The sequence below is a fragment of the Coregonus lavaretus genome (assembly GCF_964263955.1).
Source record: "Coregonus lavaretus genome assembly, chromosome: 6".
Lineage (NCBI taxonomy): Eukaryota > Metazoa > Chordata > Actinopteri > Salmoniformes > Salmonidae > Coregonus > Coregonus lavaretus.
The window spans coordinates 6,109,631-6,132,014 of NC_139993.1; the positions used below are offsets into that span (position 1 = coordinate 6,109,631).

At 41.8% G+C, this 22,384-nt stretch overlaps 1 protein-coding gene across 1 annotated transcript in view; it reads left to right on the forward strand.

The window, feature by feature from the left end:
• Positions 1-8,330: 8,330 nt before the first annotated feature.
• LOC311130753 (sphingosine kinase 1-like) overlaps positions 8,331-22,384 on the forward strand; it is a gene marked incomplete at both ends in the record, with an annotated part of 30,825 nt that continues 16,771 nt past the window's right edge. The window contains one exon of the mRNA XM_084163547.1: positions 8,331-8,763. Within this exon, the coding sequence (XP_084019673.1) occupies positions 8,331-8,763 (433 nt within the window). The remainder of the gene's footprint in view (positions 8,764-22,384) is intronic.

Below are 22,384 nucleotides of genomic sequence, written 5' to 3' on the forward strand. Positions count from 1 at the left end.
ATTATGTAAGGGGAAAAGGGAGACTCTCACGAACATGATGGTGTTCTCCGTTTTACTATACAACCCCCAGAAGTGTCACGTGACTCGTCTGAAGTCGGTAACGCTGATGTCTGTAGTGTTCAAACCATTTGAGCTACAAACTATTATGACCCCACTATGGAAAGGGGAGACTCTCACAAACACGATGGTGTTCTCCATTGTGCTCTACAACCTCTCGTCTGAAGGTAACCCATAGAAACGATTGGAAGTATGGAGGTAGTTTTGTGCCAACAAAAACAAGGGATTAAATGTGTCAAAAAAACAAAAATATTTCCTGAGCTTTCTTATATCTCCTTGATATAGGACAGATACTTCTAAACCTTATTCATTTATTTGTTGCCATTTATGAATGTTTTATTGAATGCATTTCTATGGGATATAGTAGTAAAGGCCCAATTCTATTTTTTATCAAACAATTTTTTACATATTTTTTTTAGACCTAAATGGGTCCCCCCCTGAGTGTTATAGTACAAATGGAGAATAGAGCGGCTCAGCCAGGTAAAACATAATGAGCACTTGACATCTCTGCACCTTGGCAACCAGATAATATTTATCTGACATCCAAATCAATTAAATTGCTTCAGACCAATGTGGTCTGTTGTGGTTGAGCATGGAGTGCAAGTCTTCAGGGAATGACTATTGTGCTGTGGCTACTGTAGCTATATCTCAGGAGTTAATTGGTGATTGAGGCCAAGGTTATCTGAGGAGAATGCATCTGCAGAGTCGTGACTGACAGAGAAAATAGAGCAGGTCATTATAATAATAATAATAATAATAATATGCCATTTAGCAGACGCTTTTATCCAAAGCGACTTACAGTCATGTGTGCATACATTTTTACGTATGGGTGGACCCGGGGATCGAACCCACTACCCTGGCGTTACAAGCGCCATGCTCTACCAATTGAGCTACAGAGGACCACCCTTAGAATGGTCCTCTCATAAGACTTAAAGTAAAAGGGGTTTGGACCTCCTGAAAAGCACTATATGCGAGGCTGTGTCCCCCTTGGAGGCCAGCCTGGGCTCAGAGCAATACAAAATATACTTTACGTATTTCAGAGCACCTCCAAGACGTATGATACCTACTAATTTACTTCAGACAGAAACAAAAGTAGGGAGGTTGGTAGGGGGAGGATGGGTGGGCGTAATCCGAGACAGTCGGGAACAACTGTAGCATTTTAGTTAACCCTTTGATTGAGAGTTACCTACAGTTGAAGTCAGAAGTTTACATACACCTTAGCCAAATACATTTAAACTCAGTTTTTCACAATTCCTGACATTTAATCCTAGTAATAATTCCCTGTCTTAGGTCAGTTTGGATCACCACTTTATTTTAAGAATGTGAAATGTCAGAATAATAGTAGAGAGAATGATTTATTTAAGCTTTTATTTATTTCATCACATTCCCAGTGGGTCAGAAGTTTACATACACTCACTCAATTAGTATTTGGTAGCATTGCCTTTAATTCTTTAACTTGGGTCAAACGTTTCGGGGAGCCTTCCACAAGCTTCCCACAATAAGTTGGGTGAATTTTGGCCCATTCCTCCTGACAGAGCTGGTGTAACTGAGTCAAGTTTGTAGGCCTCCTTGCTCGCACACACTTTTTCAGTTCTGCCCACACATTTTCCATAGGATTGAGGTCAGGGCTTTGCCACAACTTTGGAAGTATGCTTGTGGTCATTGTCCATTTGGAAGACCCATTTGCGACCAAGCTTTAACTTCCTGACTGATGTCTTGAGATGTTGCTTCAATATATCCACATAATTTTCCTTCCTCATGATGCCATCTATTTTGTGAAGTGCACCAGTCCCTCCTGCAGCAAAGCACCCCACAGCATGATGCTGCCACCCCCGTGCTTCACGGTTGGGATGGTGTTCTTCGGCTTGCAAGCTAACCCCTTTTTCCTCCAAACATAACGATGGTCATTATGGCCAAACAGTTCTATTTTTGTTTCATCAGACCAGAGGACATTTCTCCAAAAAGTACGATCTTTGTCCCCATGTGCAGTTGCAAACCGTAGTCTGGCTTTTTTATGGCGGATTTGGAGCAGTGGCTTCTTCCTTGCTGAGCGGCTTTTCAGGTTATGTCGATTATAGGACTCGTTTTACTGTGGATATAGATACATCATTTTCTGGAATTTTCCAAGCTGTTTAAAGGCACAGTCAACTTAGTGTATGTACACTTCTGACCCACTGGAATTGTGATACAGTGAATTATAAGTGAAATAATCTGTCTGTAAACAATTGTTAGAAAAATGACTTGTGTCATGCACAAAGTAGATGTCCTAACCGACTTGCCAAAACTAAAGTTTGTTAACAAGAAATTTGTGGAGTGGTTGAAAAATGAGTTTTAATGACTCCAACCTAAGTGTGTGTAAACTTCCAACTTCAACTGTATCTAAAAGTACAGAGGGTTTTCTTTAATGGAAGCCTCTCTAATGCAAATTCGATTGAGTGTGGTGTACCGCAGGGTAGCCGGCTTGGGCCATTTATTGTTTTCGGTTTTTACTATTGACCTTCCACTGACCTTGAATAAAGCCTGTGTGTCTATGTACACTTATGACTTAACCATATACACATCAGCTACATGTTTTGTTTCCTGTTTGGACCCAGCTAATTGGGGATCCTAATCAAATACAAAAAATACTAAACTTAACCCAATTCACCTAAGTAAATTCACCTAACCTTTGTCATTTTAGTTCTCCTAACCTTTGTCGTTAGTTCCCCTAACCGCCAACGTAAATTCTCCCCGTAATTCTCCTGGTCTTAGATAAAGACGTGCAATCCTATATGTCCTCCAAGAGGTATGATATTGTACGACCCCTATTCCATTCATAATGTAACCTAACGTAACGTAGCATATCATACTAAATAGAGTGTCGCAGATTTACATACAGAATAATATGAATTGCCCTGAGACCACATTGCGGAAATGCACAGGCTAGAAAGCTCACAGCTGGAGTGTTGAGGTAAAAAAGACTCAAGAGTTGCCGTTTACAGCCCACTCAGAGAACTCCTCAGCTGTGTCATTTTGTGTATTGAGGAATTCACATCTTCACGTCTTCACCCCAATTTGAAATCAAAAGCGTCTTTGTGGAGAAACCGATCGGATTGTGTGATCTATATAGTCGCAAGCTGGGGAAACCGGCTTGTTTCCAGAAATGTACACATACAAGCGCACGCGCCTACAGACACGTGTACAGACACACACGCACATGCACACACACACCATAAAACACATTACATAACATACATTTTGATATTCCCTTCCCAATAAACCTTGAAAGCATAAATACATTTTCAAAAACACTATCCAAGCAGGAATGCATTACATTGGCATCTACCCTTCTTTTCAGCATGAATTAGAAAATAAACACAGTAGCTTTTAGTAGCGCATCATGTGGTACAAGACTTGCATGCGAATGAGATCATCTCATCTCCCCTCCGGGCCCAGGTGTTTACTGAGACTCATAATTAGCATCTGCATAAATTCATTCAACCCTCCCTCCCACAGCAGGCTAGCTAGAGAAATGTGCCAATGCCTGGAGCACCTGCCCAACCAGCTACAGCCCCCCATTCTGGGACCCCAAAGCATGATAACAGGGATTCTGATTTTATTTTCAAGCAAGGGGAGGTCAGATTGAGGGAACACTCACCTTGAGTTCAGTCTCTTAGTGCAAAATTGTGTTGTGCCATTGAAATTGTGCTGTGGCATCTGACATTGTGTTGTGGCATCTAAAATTGTGTTATGGCATCTGAAATTGTGTTATGGCAATTCAGAAAACAAAAATGATAGTCTTTCATTCGTCTAAGCATTATGGCAACATTAGCTTTGGTCTGTTCTTTGATCCAATCCAACACTGCCATCTGTTGGTGAGAAGTAGGCTACACTGTACCTCAAAGCACCATGCAACTATTGCATGTAGAGCCATGTGATAATGATAATATCAGTTATTGACTTTAGGGTGGTAAACTTTCAATTCCCTCAGTAAAATGGTTTATATTCAGTATAGTGTGGGACTTGGTCTTCAATATCTCAGTGAGTGCGAACAAAGTATTTGGTGCAATGCATATGTGTGAGTGAAAGGGTTGAGTTAAATGTCTGTTTCAGATTTCCATAGAGTTTTTAACATAAAGAGAGGAGAGTAGAAGAATGAAGTGTCAAATATGTAAACAAGCACAGTACATGGCTATAATCAATGCTTTGAAATTGATTATGAAGATCTAATGGAATAGGAATGTGATACAATGTTCCAAGACGGCACCACAGATACAGTAGGCTAGTCTCCCTTACATTTAGAACAAGCTATAATTAACTTGTATAAAGATTTACGTCATAATGGCCAAGGTTCTAATTCCTAATTCTATGGCCAAGGTTAAAAATTGAACCACTTAGCTAAACACACACAAACACCCCTTCAGACCCTCTCTGCCTCTCAGGAGAGCTGGAGAGAGGATAAGGGAGATCTTGAGAGGAAGATCAGAGAGGTCGAGAGAGAGATGGCCGGCCAGCAACTCTTCAATGTTCTCCTAGAGGATATCAAGAAAGAGCAAGAACTCAAGCAGAACATTCTCCAGGAGAGCCTCCGGACCTTAGACAAAGGAAATCTCCATGCTGCCATGGCCAAGTAGGAGAAGTGGCTGGCCAGTCAGAGACTAATGGAACGAGAAACAAAGTCTCCTTCAGGTCGTGAGCGGCATGCTGGTCGAAACAGACAAAATTATCGCTAAGCTCAAGGAGTAAGAGAGTGAGAGAAGAGACTTGAACACACAAATGGCCATAAAGCTCCAGCAGGCTGAAAATAGACTCTAAACAGAAGCTCAGAGCACTTTGTCAAACCATGGATGACTGGAAAAAGGATGAATCCAAAACAATACAAGTCAGGGCCAATCTCGAGGCCCAGTCCCCCCATCAGGAGGTTAGAAGTTAGAGAGAGAAGAGCTGGAGAGGTTGAGACAGGCAGAGAAGGGGTGGATGGAGGAGATAAAGAACGAGGAGGACGAGGAGATCAAGTCTCTTGTGCTGTCCCCGCTTATTAATATCTGCAATGATGAAAATCGAACTTTCAAAAAGCATATTGATTAGTTTGTTAAGAAATTAAGAATTTAAATTGACTTATTTTATAGGACTAGGTCATACCTTTCATTAAATAGCAGAAAACTAATTTTTACTGAAGAATGTGTTTGTTTTCTATGATTGTGTTTTCATTTTTGTGTATTGATGTGAATATTGATGTGTATGCAGGGCTCATCTGTAAAAGAGACCTTGGTCTCAGCATGACTCCCTGTCAAAATACAGGTTAAATAAATAAAAACCTTTAAACAGGAGCAGGACCAGTTGCTAGAGGAGATGAAAAGGAGGATGGTCCAGCTGCAGGAAGCTCTGGATGAAAAGGTACAGACATGAACTACTCTTCCATAGATTGACTTATACTTTAGAACTTTACTGAAACATGTCAAATAGGCTGCTGATGATGATGACCTTCAGTATTTATTAGTGAGGGTATACTGTGTCTCTATTTTAGAACCAGAATAGCAGCAAAGGTTGTCTGAAAGCGCTCTGGTTCAAGAAGAAGACGCCAGAGAAGAAACCAGAGGGAACAGAGAAGAAGAAGAAATGGTTGACACAAAGGAAGAGGAAGGGGTGGATGTGGGGTTGAGGATCATATTTTCCATCATATTGATCCTCCCCCAAAAAATGGTATCATCAGTTTGAAATGTAAACATAACTATATAAATTAATCAACAGGAATGGTCTATGGTGTTTGATCCTTTGAAGAATGAACACAGCAAGAGTTCACTGTCCTAGTCAGCTTAGACCCTGTGCTGGTAGGGGAGGGGGAGTGTAAAATTCAAGATGTGCCAGTTACTACTAGTGGACATAAGAGTGCCCTAACTTAAAATGTACACAGTAAAAATGTTTTATACTCAATGTAGCCTACACTTTGAGTAGTCGACTCCAATCATTCACTTGATAGGTTCTACTGAGTTATTAGGTTCTTCAACATCATTAGAGCCCAAACTGTCTTTGTTGTTTTTATTTACATTTACATTTTAGTCATTTAGCAGACGCTATTATCCAGAGCAACTTACAGTTAGTGAGTGCATACATTTTTTACATACTGGCCCCCCGTGGGAATCGAACCCACAACCCTGGCGTTGCAAGCACCATGCTCTACCAACTGAGCTACACGGGGCCACACACTGTTTCGATGACTAATCAGATAAAGGGTAATTACACTGAGATAGATATTCTCCCCCCTTCTAACACCCCAGAGACGGGCTAGTGGTAGAACGAGCGTCTTGATGCCAAAACCAATTAATCACACCCTCTTTATCTATAGCTGAGAGAGAGAGAGAGAATTCATTATCAAATGAAACCAGAGGCCTACTGTGTGTAACTGCCCTGACACTATCCTCTGCCACTACAACCATGGTTATAGCAGATCCATACCAAGTTGCAGCAGATCAATTCATATCCAATAGGTTTGCCTGACAAGGCTGTCTCAGTAGCTTGCAAGGGTTGAGCCATTACTGCATCTTGAGCCATTACTGCATCTTCAATACAATGCTGTGTCAGCGTAAATACAACAATGCTGATATGTTTAGCCTAAACTGTTATAACTTGTAATGCATATTACACATCATTATCAAGATTTAAAAAACAATTAATGTAAAAACTCCATATCAACACTCAATATCAACACAATGTTGCTGTGAAAAATGATTTCAAATAATAAAATAAATGTTGATCATCATATTACATATTAAGAATGTATTTTCCAAACGTTGTGTCCACCAATTTTTCAAATGTATGTTTTTTTCATCAGAAATGGTTATTGCTTACCTTAATGTGTGTGTAAAATATTACTGTTCTCAGATTTTTAATTCATGGACTTTAGATGTGTGTGAAATTGTGTTTTGTTGCAAAACGCTATATATCCATTGTTTAGCTGGAATGGAATGTTTGTATCCTGTATGTTTGACTGTGATATGTGGTTGTTTTACTGAGCTACAGTATCTTAAGATGAATGCACTTAATGTAAGTTGCTCTGAATTAGACCATCTGCTAAATGACTAAAATGTCAAATGTAAATGTTTTACATAAGGATCTCAAATAACTATAATAAAAATAAAAAGTTTTTTAAATATTGATGTTACACAAGTGATTAATTTGTACATTTCTTTATTGAAAATGTAGTTATTTGTTACATTTGACTGTAAAACCTGGCTGTCTACTTATTTATCTGAGAGTGAGGCAGATATATAGCATTTTGTAAAAAACATGGTTATCTTTAATAAAGTGATAGATTTTAAACAAATACATGCCTGTCATTGAACAATGATTAGATAGTGAAAAAACACCAATCGCTGTCATCATTTCTTTAAACAATAAAAGCTTATTTACCAAAATTTCTGAAAATGGATATATAGCGTTTTGGAATTAAACTCTTCATTTCTAGAGAAAGCAACATTGGCCACAGAGGCGTTTACTGAGCAAAACATTAAAATAACCTATGATACGCACTGGCAAGCCGCACTAAGTGCCAGCATCCTCCACTCCCTCTTTCTGGTTGTAGTGGTAGACCACAATGGATAATACATTTTGTGATGAACAGCTGAGACGAATGTTAGACTGCTGCTTTCTTTTCCCAGAAATAACTTCAGGACTGGGAAACATGTTCCGTTTAGTCTGTATAGGTGGTAATGCGGCCCAGTTTTACGCATGGGTTTAAAGGAGCCTAAGACAGTCTCCTTAAAATGGACACTGACTCATTTTTTCTTCTTCAGACTAATTTGGTATTTCCTCTGAGATTCTACTGATATGACAAGTGTGCTTTGCCCTCCACTTTTCTGCCACCCATTTCCTTCGCGCTGATTAGCGAAGAGATGCCCATGTAGGCTACATTCTTTCGAAATGACACACTGGTCATACACTTTGTTGACAGGGCCTGATTAAAAAGTCTGAACATAATGTAAGTCATTGACAGGTCCCATGTGAAATGTACTGTGAAATTTTTTTTATGTCTTATTTCGTGCCCAGATCTATACGAGCACTTTTGGTGATAGGTACAGGCGCGGTGCACAACGCTCTAATTGTCGTTCCTCAATTCTATCACTAGAGAGCGACCTGACACTTATTTTTCAAAGGGCAAAAAAGCTTAATAGCGTTAAACTCACTCGCAGTCTCTTGACCTGCGGACCGCTTGCTTCGTCAGCGGGTATATGACTGTGTGCGTTCCCCCGCAAGCAGGGCTGCGGATCGCGCCCCTTCCTCCCTCTGCGCGCAGGATGGACCCGAATATAACCGAACCGGACCCTCCATCCTATCGCAACGGGATCACCCAGGTTCTGCAGTACGGGGAATTCACGGTCACCGGCAACCGGAAGGTGAGGTACACCGTGAGTTTAACCGAGAGGGACCTCACCATTCAGAAGATCACGTCGACACCTGCGGGACGGAGCAAGGTGGTTTTCAACTTGAGGGACTGTGTCGGCTGCCGGGCTTTCAGGACAGATGACAACACGGACGCGGGAGCGTACTTCTCTGCCTATTTCTACCCGTTTAAAAGACGATGGATGAGCTCTGGTGTGGCCAGGCAGCGGGTCGAGCAGTGCTTTCGGGTAGCCCTGTTCCAGGACCAGCGCGCCAACCTGGAGGAGGCAGAGAAATGGGCTGGCACCATCCGCGAGAGCTCTGTTCGTCAGCAACATTTGAGAAATGGTGAGCAAGTCATTAATTCACTTAGTTAAACGATATACAATAGTTTCGTATAATTTTCTCATAAGTGTTTGAGGACGGTGCTGTGTGTGCTTATCACATTGTTATTTATAAAGTTGGTATGCCTGCCTAGAGCACATTATTTAGTCATTGACAAAGGAAGAAGGGTTGTCTTTGGGTAGTCTAGTCTACTGCTGTGGTGCAAGTTCCTCTCACGCTTATCAGTGTCAGTCTCAGGCTATTATATTACCTTAAAACGAACTACTGTAAATGAATAAAACAATAGGACTGGTCTGACTGACACTCAAGCTACAGAATGTGCACTAAGCAACCTTTAACAGCCCAAAGTAACAACTAAACAGAATCTAGAATAACAATAGCCTAAGCCCCTCAAACTCAACTCTGAAGCCAGTTCCACTGCATTCTTTCATTTCCCCCCTTAACTCAGGGACTGATTTAGACCTGGGACACCAGGTGTGTGCAATTAATTATCAGGTAGAACAGAACCAGCAGGCTCCGCACCTCATAGGGCATGGTTGCCCAACCCTGTTCCGGGAGAGCTACCCTCCTGTAGGTTTTCACTCCAACCCCAGGTGTTACTAACCTGATTCATCTTATCAACCTGCTAATTATTAGAAACAGGTGTGCTAGATTAGGGTTGGCGCAAAAACCTACAGGACAGTAGCTCTCCGGGAACAGGGTTGGGCAGTCCTGTCATAGGGTAAGAGTTGAATACCCCTGGCCTAAGCCAACTAATAGAGAAATACTAACAGAAAAAACAGCATCTAGATCAGGGTTTCCCAACACTCTTCTCTCCTTGTTTAACCCTAAACTGGCACACCTGATTCAATTAGTCAAAGACTTGATGATTAGTTGACTAATTGAATCAGGTTTTTAGGGTTAAAACAAAAACAATGATAAAACTGACCACTAAGCAAGATAGTTTAGAGATGAGATAGAAGTCAACTTTGCAAGAGACTGTACTATGGATATTATAGTTGCCTTTGAAACTGGACATAGATATCGCCTCCACGTTTACACAACCATTTTATTACCATAAAACAACATACCATTTTATCTGTTCATCTGCCTGTAAATCAACAAGGTCATCTATCCCACGGCACCCATGTCATTACAGTACATCTGGAGCGTGAAATTAATCTGCGTCCCAAATGACACCCTATTACATGGGCTCCGGTCAAAAGTAGTGCACTGTGTAGGGAATAGGGTACCATTTGGGACACAGGAGGAGAATAATAAGATGGGTATCATTGTCCCACATCTCAAGGGCCTCTCCTTTCAGCAACAAAGTAGGTCGCTTCCAGCACACTTAATACCATTACTAATATATTACCCACTGGCCCTTTCGACAAACCCGATGCAGTGCATGGACAACAGCATGCATTATGATACACATTTAGAGAATATGGGTATAGGAATGAACAGGGTGTATTCATACACCATAGCATATCAAATGTTATTTAATACTAGGATGACGGCATATTGTTTTGATATAGACATCATTGCACACATTGATATTCTATTGGAGTTGATACGGTGTAATAATATACTATTGTATGTTATCGGATATTATCGATCCTGGATGAAACGGATCAATATACTGCTACATCGCAAAGAGTTATATTTTATTCCCAATGCTAAGGGGCATAGTTCAGCATTGAGTTCTCTGTATTCATACATCTGTTCCTCTGCTTCAAAAGCAGAAGAGAAAGTGAGAGAGAAAGTTGTGTGTGTGTGTTCACCCGGAAGCCCCAGCAGTGAGACAGCAGTCCTTTCCCTGAGGACTCTTGTCGGACGTTCTCCAAGATGAGCGTTGACGTGCTGTCAAGACCTCTGACTAAGCCCATCTCTCTCTCGCTCACACACACACACCGCTCTCTCTGGGGCCTTCCCTATGTAGACCCTTGGGCTCACAGCAGCTCAGTGTTTCAGGCCACTCAGTGAAGATGACAGAAGGAAAAATAGGAATTACAACATACACACGCTGGACAGAAAATCTGAAAAATGTCATTGTCACTTAATAATGTTGATAGGAATTTGTATCTGTTTTTTCTCATGGCTACACAGAACAATGTACAGCACGTTGAGTGATTTACAAATAAAATAAAATAAATTACATCTGTATAGCAATGAAAATAAAGTGAATGTCCTTGTCCGCTTATGGCTTGCTGTGTTTGCGTGTTCTCTATTTGGCTAATGACACAACCACGTTTCAACCACGTTTCAACGAACACCAACATGGTCTATTACAGTCTATGAGAATGGCAGTCTCTCACTATGTGGTTGTGGGTTTTTATGGTGGGTAGCCAGCTTCCTCTACACAGCTTTATTCTTTAAGTATCATGGCTATAATCTGCTGCTATGTTACGTTGCATGTTTACAGACATTGTAAGGCATGTAAGCTACAAGTCTTTAGTTACATTTGAATGAAAGAAATAAAATATTGAATGCGAAAGTTATAAAAATACGTAAAGTTTTTACTTCAGAGTCGTTTTTTTATTCAGCTGTCTCGCCCATCTCACCCCATTGCCGAAAATACCCATGAGACACCACTCAAGACGAGAGTGACAGCCGGTGGTTAGATCCTCTCCGCTCCTCTCACTCACTTTGTCTCTCGCTGACTTACGCTCTATGCATCTTTAACTCTTCTCTCTCTCCATCTGCATCTTTTCCATTCTCTCTATTCTTCTTTATCTTTCCCTCATCTCTCTCTCATTCTCAGACTCTCCTTCTCTTTCCCCTTTCTCTCTCTCTCCCCCATCTTTCTCTCATTCTCCGAATCCCTCTCGCTCTCCTCTCTCTTTCTCCCCCTCTCTCTCCCTGTCTCGCTCTCTCTCTCTGAGAACAAATCACCACACCAGGCATCTCCTCCCTCCACACCCTCTGTGGTCGGTCTGGTCTGAGTTGCAACTCAGCCAGGAGCTGCTTACTCACTCAAACACACTGCCACGCTGTTGTGTACGAGACTATTCTATTTGTGTTTGTCTTGGTGAGGTACCATCAGATGTATATAAGATGCATTTGGGTTGGCAAGGGACAGGTTGTGTAGGTGTGCAAAGATGATTTTTAAAAAATTGGAGGGGGGAAGCTAAAACGGCCTACACAAGACACATCAGATTTGTATCTTACCAGCACAAATATAGTCATTTACGCTAACTACAGTGAGGGAAAAAAGTATTTGATCCCTTGCTGATTTTGTACGTTTGCCCACTGACAAAGAAATGATCAGTCTATAATTTTAATGGTAGGTTTATTTGAACAGTGAGAGACAGAATAACAACAAAAAAATCCAGAAAACCGCATGTCAAAATTGTTATAAATTAGTTTGCATTTTAATGAGGGAAATAAGTATTTGACCGCTCTGCAAAACATGACTTAGTACTTGGTGGCAAAACCCTTGTTGGCAATCACAGAGGTCAGACGTTTCTTGTAGTTGGCCACCAGGTTTGCACACATCTCAGGAGGGATTTTGTCCCACTCCTCTTTGCAGATCTTCTCCAAGTCATTAAGGTTTCGAGGCTGACGTTTGGCAACTCGAACCTTCAGCTCCCTCCACAGATTTTCTATGGGATTAAGGTCTGGAGACTGGCTAGGCCACTCCAGGACCTTAATGTGCTTCTTCTTGAGCCACTTCTTTGTTGCCTTGGCCATGTGTTTTGGATCATTGTCATGCTGGAATACCCATCCACGACCCATTTTCAATGCCCTGGCGGAAGGAGGTTCTCACCCAAGATTTGACGGTACATAGCCCCGTCCATCGTCCCTTTGATGCGGTGAAGTTGTCCTGTCCCCTTAGCAGAAAAACACCCCCAAAGCATAATGTTTCCACCTCCATGTTTGACGGTGGGGATGGTGTTCTTGGGGTCACCTCCAAACACGGCGAGTTGAGTTGATGCCAAAGAGCTCGATTTTGGTCTCATCTGACCACAACACTTTCACCCAGTTCTCCTCTGAATCATTCAGATGTTCATTGGCAAACTTCAGACGGGCATGTATATGTGCTTTCTTGAGCAGGGGGACCTTGCGGGCGCTGCAGGATTTCAGTCCTTCACGGCGTAGTGTGTTACCAACTGTTTTCTTGGTGACTATGGTCCCAGCTGCCTTGAGATCATTGACAAGATCCTCCCGTGTAGTTCTGGGCTGATTCCTCACCGTTCTCATGATCATTGCAACTCCACGAGGTGAGATCTTGCATGGAGCCCCAGGCCGAGGGAAATTGACAGTTCTTTTGTGTTTCTTCCATTTGCGAATAATCGCACCAACTGTTGTCACCTTCTCACCAAGCTGCTTGGTGATGGTCTTGTAGCCTTTCCAGCCTTGTGTAGGTCTACAATCTTGTCCCTGACATCCTTGGAGAGCTCTTTGGTCTTGGCCATGGTGGAGAGTTTGGAATCTGATTGATTGATAGCTTCTGTGGACAGGTGTCTTTTTTACAGGTAACAAGCTGAGATTAGGAGCACTCCCTTTAAGAGTGTGCTCCTAATCTCAGCTCGTTACCAGGTTAAAAGACACCTGGGAGCCAGAAATCTTTCTGATTTGAGAGGGGGTCAAATACTTATTTCCCTCATTAAAATGCAAACTAATTTATAACAATTTTGACATGCGGTTTTCTGGATTTTGTTGTTGTTATTCTGTCTCTCACTGTTCAAATAAACCTACCATTAAAATTATAGACTGATCATTTCTTTGTCAGTGGGCAAACGTACAAAATCAGCAGGGGATCAAATACTTTTTTCCCTCACTGTATGTTTCAAAGCACTATATAATGCTCCAGGGCTAATTTCGTTAGCATTTTGGCATTTTCTTCTAGATTCAGAACATAAAACAACATTTAGAAAGAAAACATTATCCCTGGGATCTTGCACAGCAAATTTTGTCAATAGTTGAAGCATATGTTGCAGAACAGTGATTAAAATATTTTTCCTGAATATTGACAAAAAGATCGATCTTATGGGCATTAGCCATCAATGATGTAGTTGACAACAAATACTCAAAATACATATTTCTGACTATATAAATAAAAATTCATTACAAAAATTTGTAAAATATAGAAAATTAATGTGAAAACCCCCAATAAAAATATAACCATTCTATACCTCACCATACCATGAGAACGGTGAGGAATCAGTCCAGAACTACACGGGAGGATCTTGTCAATGATCTCAAGGCAGCTGGGACCATAGTCACCAAGAAAACAATTGGTAACACACTACGCCGTGAAGGACTGAAATCCTGCAGCGCCCGCAAGGTCCCCCTGCTCAAGAAAGCACATATACATGCCCGTCTGAAGTTTGCCAATGAACATCTGAATGATTCAGAGGAGAACTGGGTGAAAGTGTTGTGGTCAGATGAGACCAAAATCGAGCTCTTTGGCATCAACTCAACTCGCCGTGTTTGGAGGAGGAGGAATGCTGCCTATGACCCCAAGAACACCATCCCCACCGTCAAACATGGAGGTGGAAACATTATGCTTTGGGGGTGTTTTTCTGCTAAGGGGACGGGACAACTTCACCGCATCAAAGGGACGATGGACGGGGCCATGTACCGTCAAATCTTGGGTGAGAACCTCCTTTCCTCAGCCAGGGCATTGAAAATGGGTTGTGGATGGGTATTCCAGCATGACAATGACCCAAAACACATGGCCAAGGCAACAAGGGAGTGGCTCAAGAAGAAGCACATTAAGGTCCTGGAGTGGCCTAGCCAGTCTCCAGACCTTAATCCCATAGAAAATCTGTGGAGGGAGCTGAAGGTTTGAGTTGCCAAACGTCAGCCTCGAAACCTTAATGACTTGGAGAAGATCTGCAAAGAGGAGTGGGACAAAATCCCTCCTGAGATGTGTGCAAACCTGGTGGCCAACTGCAAGAAACGTCTGACCTCTGTGATTGCCAACAAGGGTTTGCCACCAAGTACTAAGTCATGTTTTGCAGAGGGGTCAAATACTTATTTCCCTCATTTAAAATGCAAATCAATTTATAACATTTTTGACATGTGTTTTTCTGGATTTTGTTGTTGTTATTCTGTCTCTCACTGTTCAAATAAACCTACCATTAAAATTATAGACTGATCATTTCTTTGTCGGTGGGCAAACGTACAAAATCAGCAGGGGATCAAATACTTTTTTCCCTCACTGTATATATTTCAAATGTTAATATTTAGAAAAATATTTGTGAAGAAAAAGTAGAGATTGTACCGTCTTTCAAGAATCCCTGAACTGACAGTATCACGTAACAGGCAGTATAACGTAACTGACAATATAATGTACCAGAGTAGTTTAGTTTGGTTGAAATTAGGTCAGACTACTATGGTCATAAAGGAATGTAGACACCTTGTATGAGTTATGACTGTGTCTGAAAACCACGTTTCAAAGGTGCCATCCTAGTCAATACCATTTCCTCAGGTCGAAACAAGCCGATATAAACAACTTGATTACGACCTGAGTGTAACATACAGTATAGTTAACTGTTTGCTATGAACCTGTGACATCTGGCCTGCGACCATAAAGTGTCTGAGCCAAAGTGTTGAAAGACTTAAAGGTGGCGGATGAGGTCCTATTAAGGCCCTCTTAAGGAAGACTTGCATCCTTCCTTCCTCCCTACCTCAAAGTAATCACTGATCTAACTAACAGTCGGATAGGTGAAAGCAAGCACGCCCCTGCATTGCTTACACCACTAATTATGTAAGATCAGGGATCACTGTAAGGAAGGGAGGAAGGAAAGATAATGTTCAAACTATTAGAACTGAGCCTGTAAGTGAGGTGGGGGAAAGAGCAGAGGGGTGATAGCAGAACCCTCTGTCCCCTATCCTCTCCCCCTAGACAGAACTCCCAAAGGACACAGAGAGAGAGACACAATGAGAGAGACAAACGCAAGAGAGACAGAGGAGGGAGAATGGCCATATCAGGCATTCATAACCACATAGATTGCAGACAGAAAGACGTATTGGGCCCAGCCAAGCGTATAAAACCCTTGGCCTTCTCCTCCTTCCTATAAAGATAGATAGGCCATCTCGGTCTCATTCAGCCGCAATTTAACGCTGTGTCATACCTCCCCAGTCTCCACAAATGGAGAACTTGAGCTACAGTCAAAGTAATGATATTAGAATAAGTGACTAATGCATCATTCAAATAATGTTTTCATTGGAAGTTCAACCGAAAGTCAAGGAAGTTCAATTGTGAGTCGTCAGTCTTTCACTGATATGAACATCATCGCTCAGAGGTGAACTTTCCCCTAGGTACAGATCTAGGATCAGCTTCCTCTCCCCAAATCCTAACCGTAACCAATAGAGGGAAAATTGAAAACTGACCCAAGCTCAGTGCCTAGGGACAACTTCACCCTACACCAACATCTTGATAGTCAATTGAAGCTGTAAGCCACCCAGTTTAGTTTCGAGGAAAAGCGAGAGCGTTAGCTAATAAATAAACAAATGCTCTGTCTTCCATGTCTAACGAGAACCGACACTTCGCTGAGTCGCAACAGAGATCTGTCACGCAATACTGTGCAAGTTTGCTATTCTAAGATGCCATCCTAGGCCTAGACCAGAAAAATTATCTTTATGGGGTTTTTCTCCTTTCCCTTTCATTTCAACTGGCATTCACTGTGGTGAATAGCACAGAGTAGTGATTATTTCATTAAAGTTCAGGACAAATTGTTCACTCTAGGTTTTGAAGTCTACGGATGAGATATTTCTTAATGACAGCTCTAGTGAATGCAGTTGAAATGTCGCTCAGACAGCAAGCGTTCCTTTGGAGTTGTTTGGTTTACCACTGTGAAGATGGTTCTACAGTAATCGGTTTGGATAGTGCCTTTTTAGTGACATCTTTAACCTTCCCGAATAATTGCTTGTGGCTCATTTGCCTTCGTCTTTCTTCAGTAAGTCTATTGCCTCTTTTTATTGTGTCTTATTTGTGTCATAATAGATACTATCAGTGTTTGTCTACTTAACCAAGGGCAACAGACTAAAACAGATAACAACCGGACTATAGTTTTATAGTAGTCTGCTACCACTACATGTCGCAACCACAGGATGTGAGAATTAAGAGATTGGCCTTTGATGAGGATAACCCGATTATGACCTTTTAAGGGCATGGCAAGTGGTGTTGTAACTTTATCTGCCCCCAAACTACTGTGTTACCTCAGTGCCCACTGGGCATGCTCAGATGTAATTGTTAAGGGGACACAGATCTGTTCAGAGCTCCGACCACACCAGGCCAAAACAAACAGAGAGCAACATCTAGTATCATGATTCATTAGTCACAATAGTAATTCTAGAAATGCAGCCATGGCTTCCCTCGTTTACAAAAGAGCCATTGTGGGGAGGCGGACACAATGAATAATGTCAGTTTATTTCTAGAGTAACCAGATTTATTTCTCTCTGTTTGGGTGTGTGCTTTGTTGGTTTTGTCTAGATGTGTCATGTGGCAATGAGCCATGTTTAGCTGATGATGGGTTACACTCTGGATTTCCCCCGATTTCAGCAGGGAAAAACTTCAAATCCTAGTTATAGGTTGTAGGATACTAGGGCTATAATAAACAGTACCAGTCAAAAGTTTGGACACACCTACTCATTCAAGGGTTTTTCTTTATTTTTACTATTTTCTACATTGTAGAATAATAGTGAAGACATCAAAACTATTAAATAACACATGGAATCATGTAATAACCAAAAAGTGTTAAACAAATCAAAATATTTTATATTTGAGATTCTTCAAATAGCCACCCTTTGCCTTGATGACAGCTTTGCAGACTCTTGGCATTCTCTCAACCAGCTTCATGAGGTAGTCACATGGAATGCATTTCAATTAACAGGTGTGCCTTTTTAAAAGTTCATTTGTGGAATTTAATTCCTTTTTAATGCGTTTGAGCCAATCAGTTGTGTTGTGGGAATGGCCAGCAGGGAGGTAGCTCAGTTGGTAGAGCATGGCGTTTGCAACATCAGGGTTGTGGGTTTGATTCCCACGGGGGGCCAGTATGAAAATAAAAAATAATAATGTATGCACTAACTGTAAGTCGCTCTGGATAAGAGCGTCTGCTAAATGACGTAAATGTAAATGTTGTGACAAGGTAGGGGGGGTATACAGAAGATGGCCTTATTTGGTAAAAGACCAAGTCCAACATTTACTCAAATAGGCAAAGATTTATTTAGAATTCAAGGCACACTTAAACAGCATGTCTACCACAGCATTCTGCAGCAATACGCCATCCCATCTGGTCTGGGCTTAGTGGGACTTAGTGGGACTATTGTTTTTCAACAGGACAATGACCCAACACACCTCCAGGCTGTGTAAGGGCTATTTTACCAAGAAGGAGAGTGATGGAGTGCTGCATCAGATGACCTGGCCTCCACAATCCCCCGACCTCAACCCAATTGAGATGGTTTGGGATGAGTCGGACGGCAGAGTGAAGGAAAAGCAGCCAACAAGTGCTCTGCATATGTGGGAACTCCTTCAAGACAGTTGGAAAAGCATTCCAGGTGAAGCTGGTTGAGAGAATGCCAAGAGTGTGCAAAGCTGTCATCAAGGAAAAGGTGGCATATATACAATGGCTTTCGAAAGTATTCAGCCCCCTTGGCATTTTTCCTATTTTGTTGCCTTACAACCTGGAATTAAAATAGATTTTTTGAGGGTTTGTATCATTTGATTTACACAACATGCCTACCACTTTGAAGATGCAAAATATTTTTTGGGGTGAAACAAACAAGAAATAACACAAAAAAACAGAACTTGAGCGTGCATAACTATTCACCCCCCCAAAGTCAATACTTTGTAGAGCCACCTTTTGCAGCAATTACAGCTGCAAGTCTCTTGGGGTATGTCTCTATAAGCTTGGCACATCTAGCCACTGGGATTTCTGCCCATTCTTCAAGGCAAAACTGCTCCAGCTCCTTCAAGTTGGATGGGTTCCGCTGGTGTACAGCAATCTCTAAATCATACCACAGATTCTCAATTGGATTGACTAGGCCATTCCAAGACATTTAAATGTTTCCCCTTAAACCACTCGAGTGTTGCTTCAGCAGTATGCTTAGGGTCATTGTCCTGCTGGAAGGTGAACCTACGTCCCAGTCTCAAATCTCTGGAAGACTGAAACGGGTTTCCCTCAAGAATTTCCCTATATTTAGCACCATCCATCATTCCTTCAATTCTGACCAGTTTCCCAGTCCCTGCCGATGGAAAAACATCCCCACAGCATGATGCTGCCACCACCATTCTTCACTGTGGGGATGGTGTTCTCGGGATGATGAGGTGTTGGGTTTGCGCCAGACATAGCATTTTCCTTGATGGCCAAAAAGCTCAATTTTAGTCTCATCTGATCAGATTACCTTCTTCCATATGTTTGGGGAGTCTCCCACATGCCTTTTGGTGAACACCAAATGTGTTTGCTTATTTTTTTTCTTTAAGCAATGGCTTTTTTCTGGACACTCTTCCGTAAAGCCCAGCTCTGTGGAGTGTACGGCTTAAAGTGGTCCTATGGACAGATACTCCAATCTCCGCTGTGGAGCTTTGCAGCTCCTTCAGGGTTATCTTTGGTCTCTTTGTTGCCTCTCTGATTAATGCCCTCCTTGCCTGGTCCGTGAGTTTTGGTGGGTGGCCCTCTCTTGGCAGGTTTGTTGTGGTGCCATATTTTTTCCATTTTTTATAATGGATTTAATGGTGCTCCGTGGGATGTTCAAAGTTTCAGATATTTTTTTTATTACCCGACCCTGATCTGTACTTCTCCATAACTTTGTCCCTGACCTGTTTGGAGAGGTCCTTGGTCTTCATGGTGCCGCTTGGTGGTGCCCCTTGCTTAGTGGTGTTGCAGACTCTGGGGCCTTTCAAAACAGGTGTGTGTGTATATATATATATATATATATATACTGAGATCATGTGACACTTAGATTGCACACAGGTGGACTTTATTTAACTAATTATGTGACTTCTGAGGGTAATTGGTTGCACCAGATCTTATTTAGGGGCTTCATAGCAAAGGGAGTAAATACATACAGTGGGGGGAAAAAATATTTAGTCAGCCACCAATTGTGCAAGTTCTCCCATTTAAAAAGATGAGAGAGGCCTGTAATTTTCATCATAGGTACACGTCAACTATGACAGACAAAATGAGATTTTTTTTCTCCAGAAAATCACATAGTAGGATTTTTTTCTGAATTTATTTGCAAATTATGGTGGAAAATAAGTATTTGGTCAATAACAAAAGTTTCTCAATACTTTGTTATATACCCTTTGTTGGCAATGACACAGGTCAAACGTTTTCTGTAAGTCTTCACAAGGTTTTCACACACTGTTGCTGGTATTTTGGCCCATTCCTCCATGCAGATCTCCTCTAGAGCAGTGACGTTTTGGGGCTGTCGTTGGGCAACACGGACTTTCAACTCCCTCCCAAAGATTTTCTATGGGGTTGAGATCTGGAGACTGGCTAGGCCACTCCAGGACCTTGAAATGCTTCTTACGAAGCCACTCCTTCGTTGCCCGGGCGGTGTGTTTGGGATCATTGTCATGCTGAAAGACCCAGCCACGTTTCATCTTCAATGCCCTTGCTGATGGAAGGAGGTTTTCACTCAAAATCTCACGATACATGGCCCCATTCATTCTTTCCTTTACACGGATCAGTCGTCCTGGTCCCTTTGCAGAAAAACTGCCCCAAAGCATGATGTTTCCACCCCCATGCTTCAAAGTAGGTATGGTGTTCTTTGGATGCAACTCAGCATTCTTTGTCCTCCAAACACGACGAGTTGAGTTTTTACCAAAAAGTTCTATTTTGGTTTCATCTGACCATATGACATTCTCCCAATCCTCTTCTGGATCATCCAAATGCACTCTAGCAAACTTCAGACGGGCCTGGACATGTACTGGCTTAAGCAGGGGGACACGTCTGGCACTGCAGGATTTGAGTCCCTGGCGGCGTAGTGTGTTACTGATGGTAGGCTTTGTTACTTTGGTCCCAGCTCTCTGCAGGTCATTCACTAGGTCCCCCCGTGTGGTTCTGGGATTTTTGCTCACCGTTCTTGTGATCATTTTGACCCCACGGGGTGAGATCTTGCGTGGAGCCCCAGATTGAGGGAGATTATCAGTGGTCTTGTATGTCTTCCATTTCCTAATAATTGCTCCCACAGTTGATTTCTTCTAACCAAGCTGCTTACCTATTGCAGATTCAGTCTTCCCAGCCTGGTGCAGGTCTACAATTTTGTTTCTGGTGTCCTTTGACAGCTCTTTGGTCTTGGCCATAGTGGAGTTTGGAGTGTGACTGGACAGAGGAGCCTCTTAAAGAAGAAGTTACAGGTCTGTGAGAGCCAGAAATCTTGCTTGTTTGTAGGTGACCAAATACTTATTTTCCACCATAATTTGCAAATAAATTCATAAAAAATCCTACAATGTGATTTTCTGGATTTTTTTTCCTCAATTTGTCTGTCATAGTTGACGTGTACCAATGATGAAAATTACAGGCCTCTCTCATATTTTTAAGTGGGAGAACTTGCACAATTGGTGGCTGACTAAATACTTTTTTTCCTTTCACTTCACCAATTTGGACTATTTTGTGTATGTCCATTACATGAAATCCAAATAAAAATCCATTTAAATTACAGGTTGTAATGCAACAAAATAGGAAAAACGCCAAGGGGGATGAATACTTAGATTTGTTTAACTTTTTTGTTTACTACATGATTCCATATGTGTTGTTTCATAGTTTTGATGTCTTCACTATTATTCTACAATGTAAAAAAAAAAAAAAAACTTGAATGAGTAGGTGTGTCCAAACCTTTGACTGGTACTGTAACTAGGGTCAAGAGCTTTCCTGGTCAGGTCAGCTAGAGACCAGTTTCACCTGGAAAAACTCCTGACCCTAACCATTGCATCTTGCTGACAACCAAGACCATAGGTGGAGGTGGCACACTCAATCACAGCCAGTTCATAATGAAGGAATGGGTAGGGTGGCTTAGAGGAAGTGTCAATGGGTCCAGACAAGACGGGCCTTGTAGGTAATGATGAGGCAGACACACAGCATGGTTGGGGCCCTTGCCAGCTGGGTTGGCACAGGCCCATGCCAAATTATTTATGAGGGCACTGCCCTGGGGCCTCATTTATAAACCGTGCTTAAGTACAAAATATAACCCCAAAATGTGCGTGTGACATCTTTCACGCAAAAGTTGGCATTTATAGTAAATTTACTTGACATGAGAATGTGCTCACCTCTCCACAAAGTCTAGACCAGGGTTCTTCAATTCCGGTCCTGGAGGGCCGAAACACCTCTGTTTTTCATCCTCTCCTTCTAATCAGGGGCTAATTCAGACCTGGGACACCAGGTGAGTGCAATTAACTACCAGGTAGAAATAAAAAACAGAAGTGTTTCAGCCCTCCAGGACCGGAATTGAAGAACCCTGGTCTAGACCATCCGTACACACATCTGCTAGTGGTTGAAATATTGTATTGCAAGCTGGCAAGTAAGTATTTTGTGCAAATGGGGGATATGATGAAAATCGTATTAATAAAACAACAGAAAACATTAACAAGCATGCAGCCATTTGCCATTAGTGAGAAGAGCGAAAATCAGTGTTTTATTTTTAGAATTTATTTTATTTTCATAACCATTGCAGGACCACCTTTTCTGTCCGT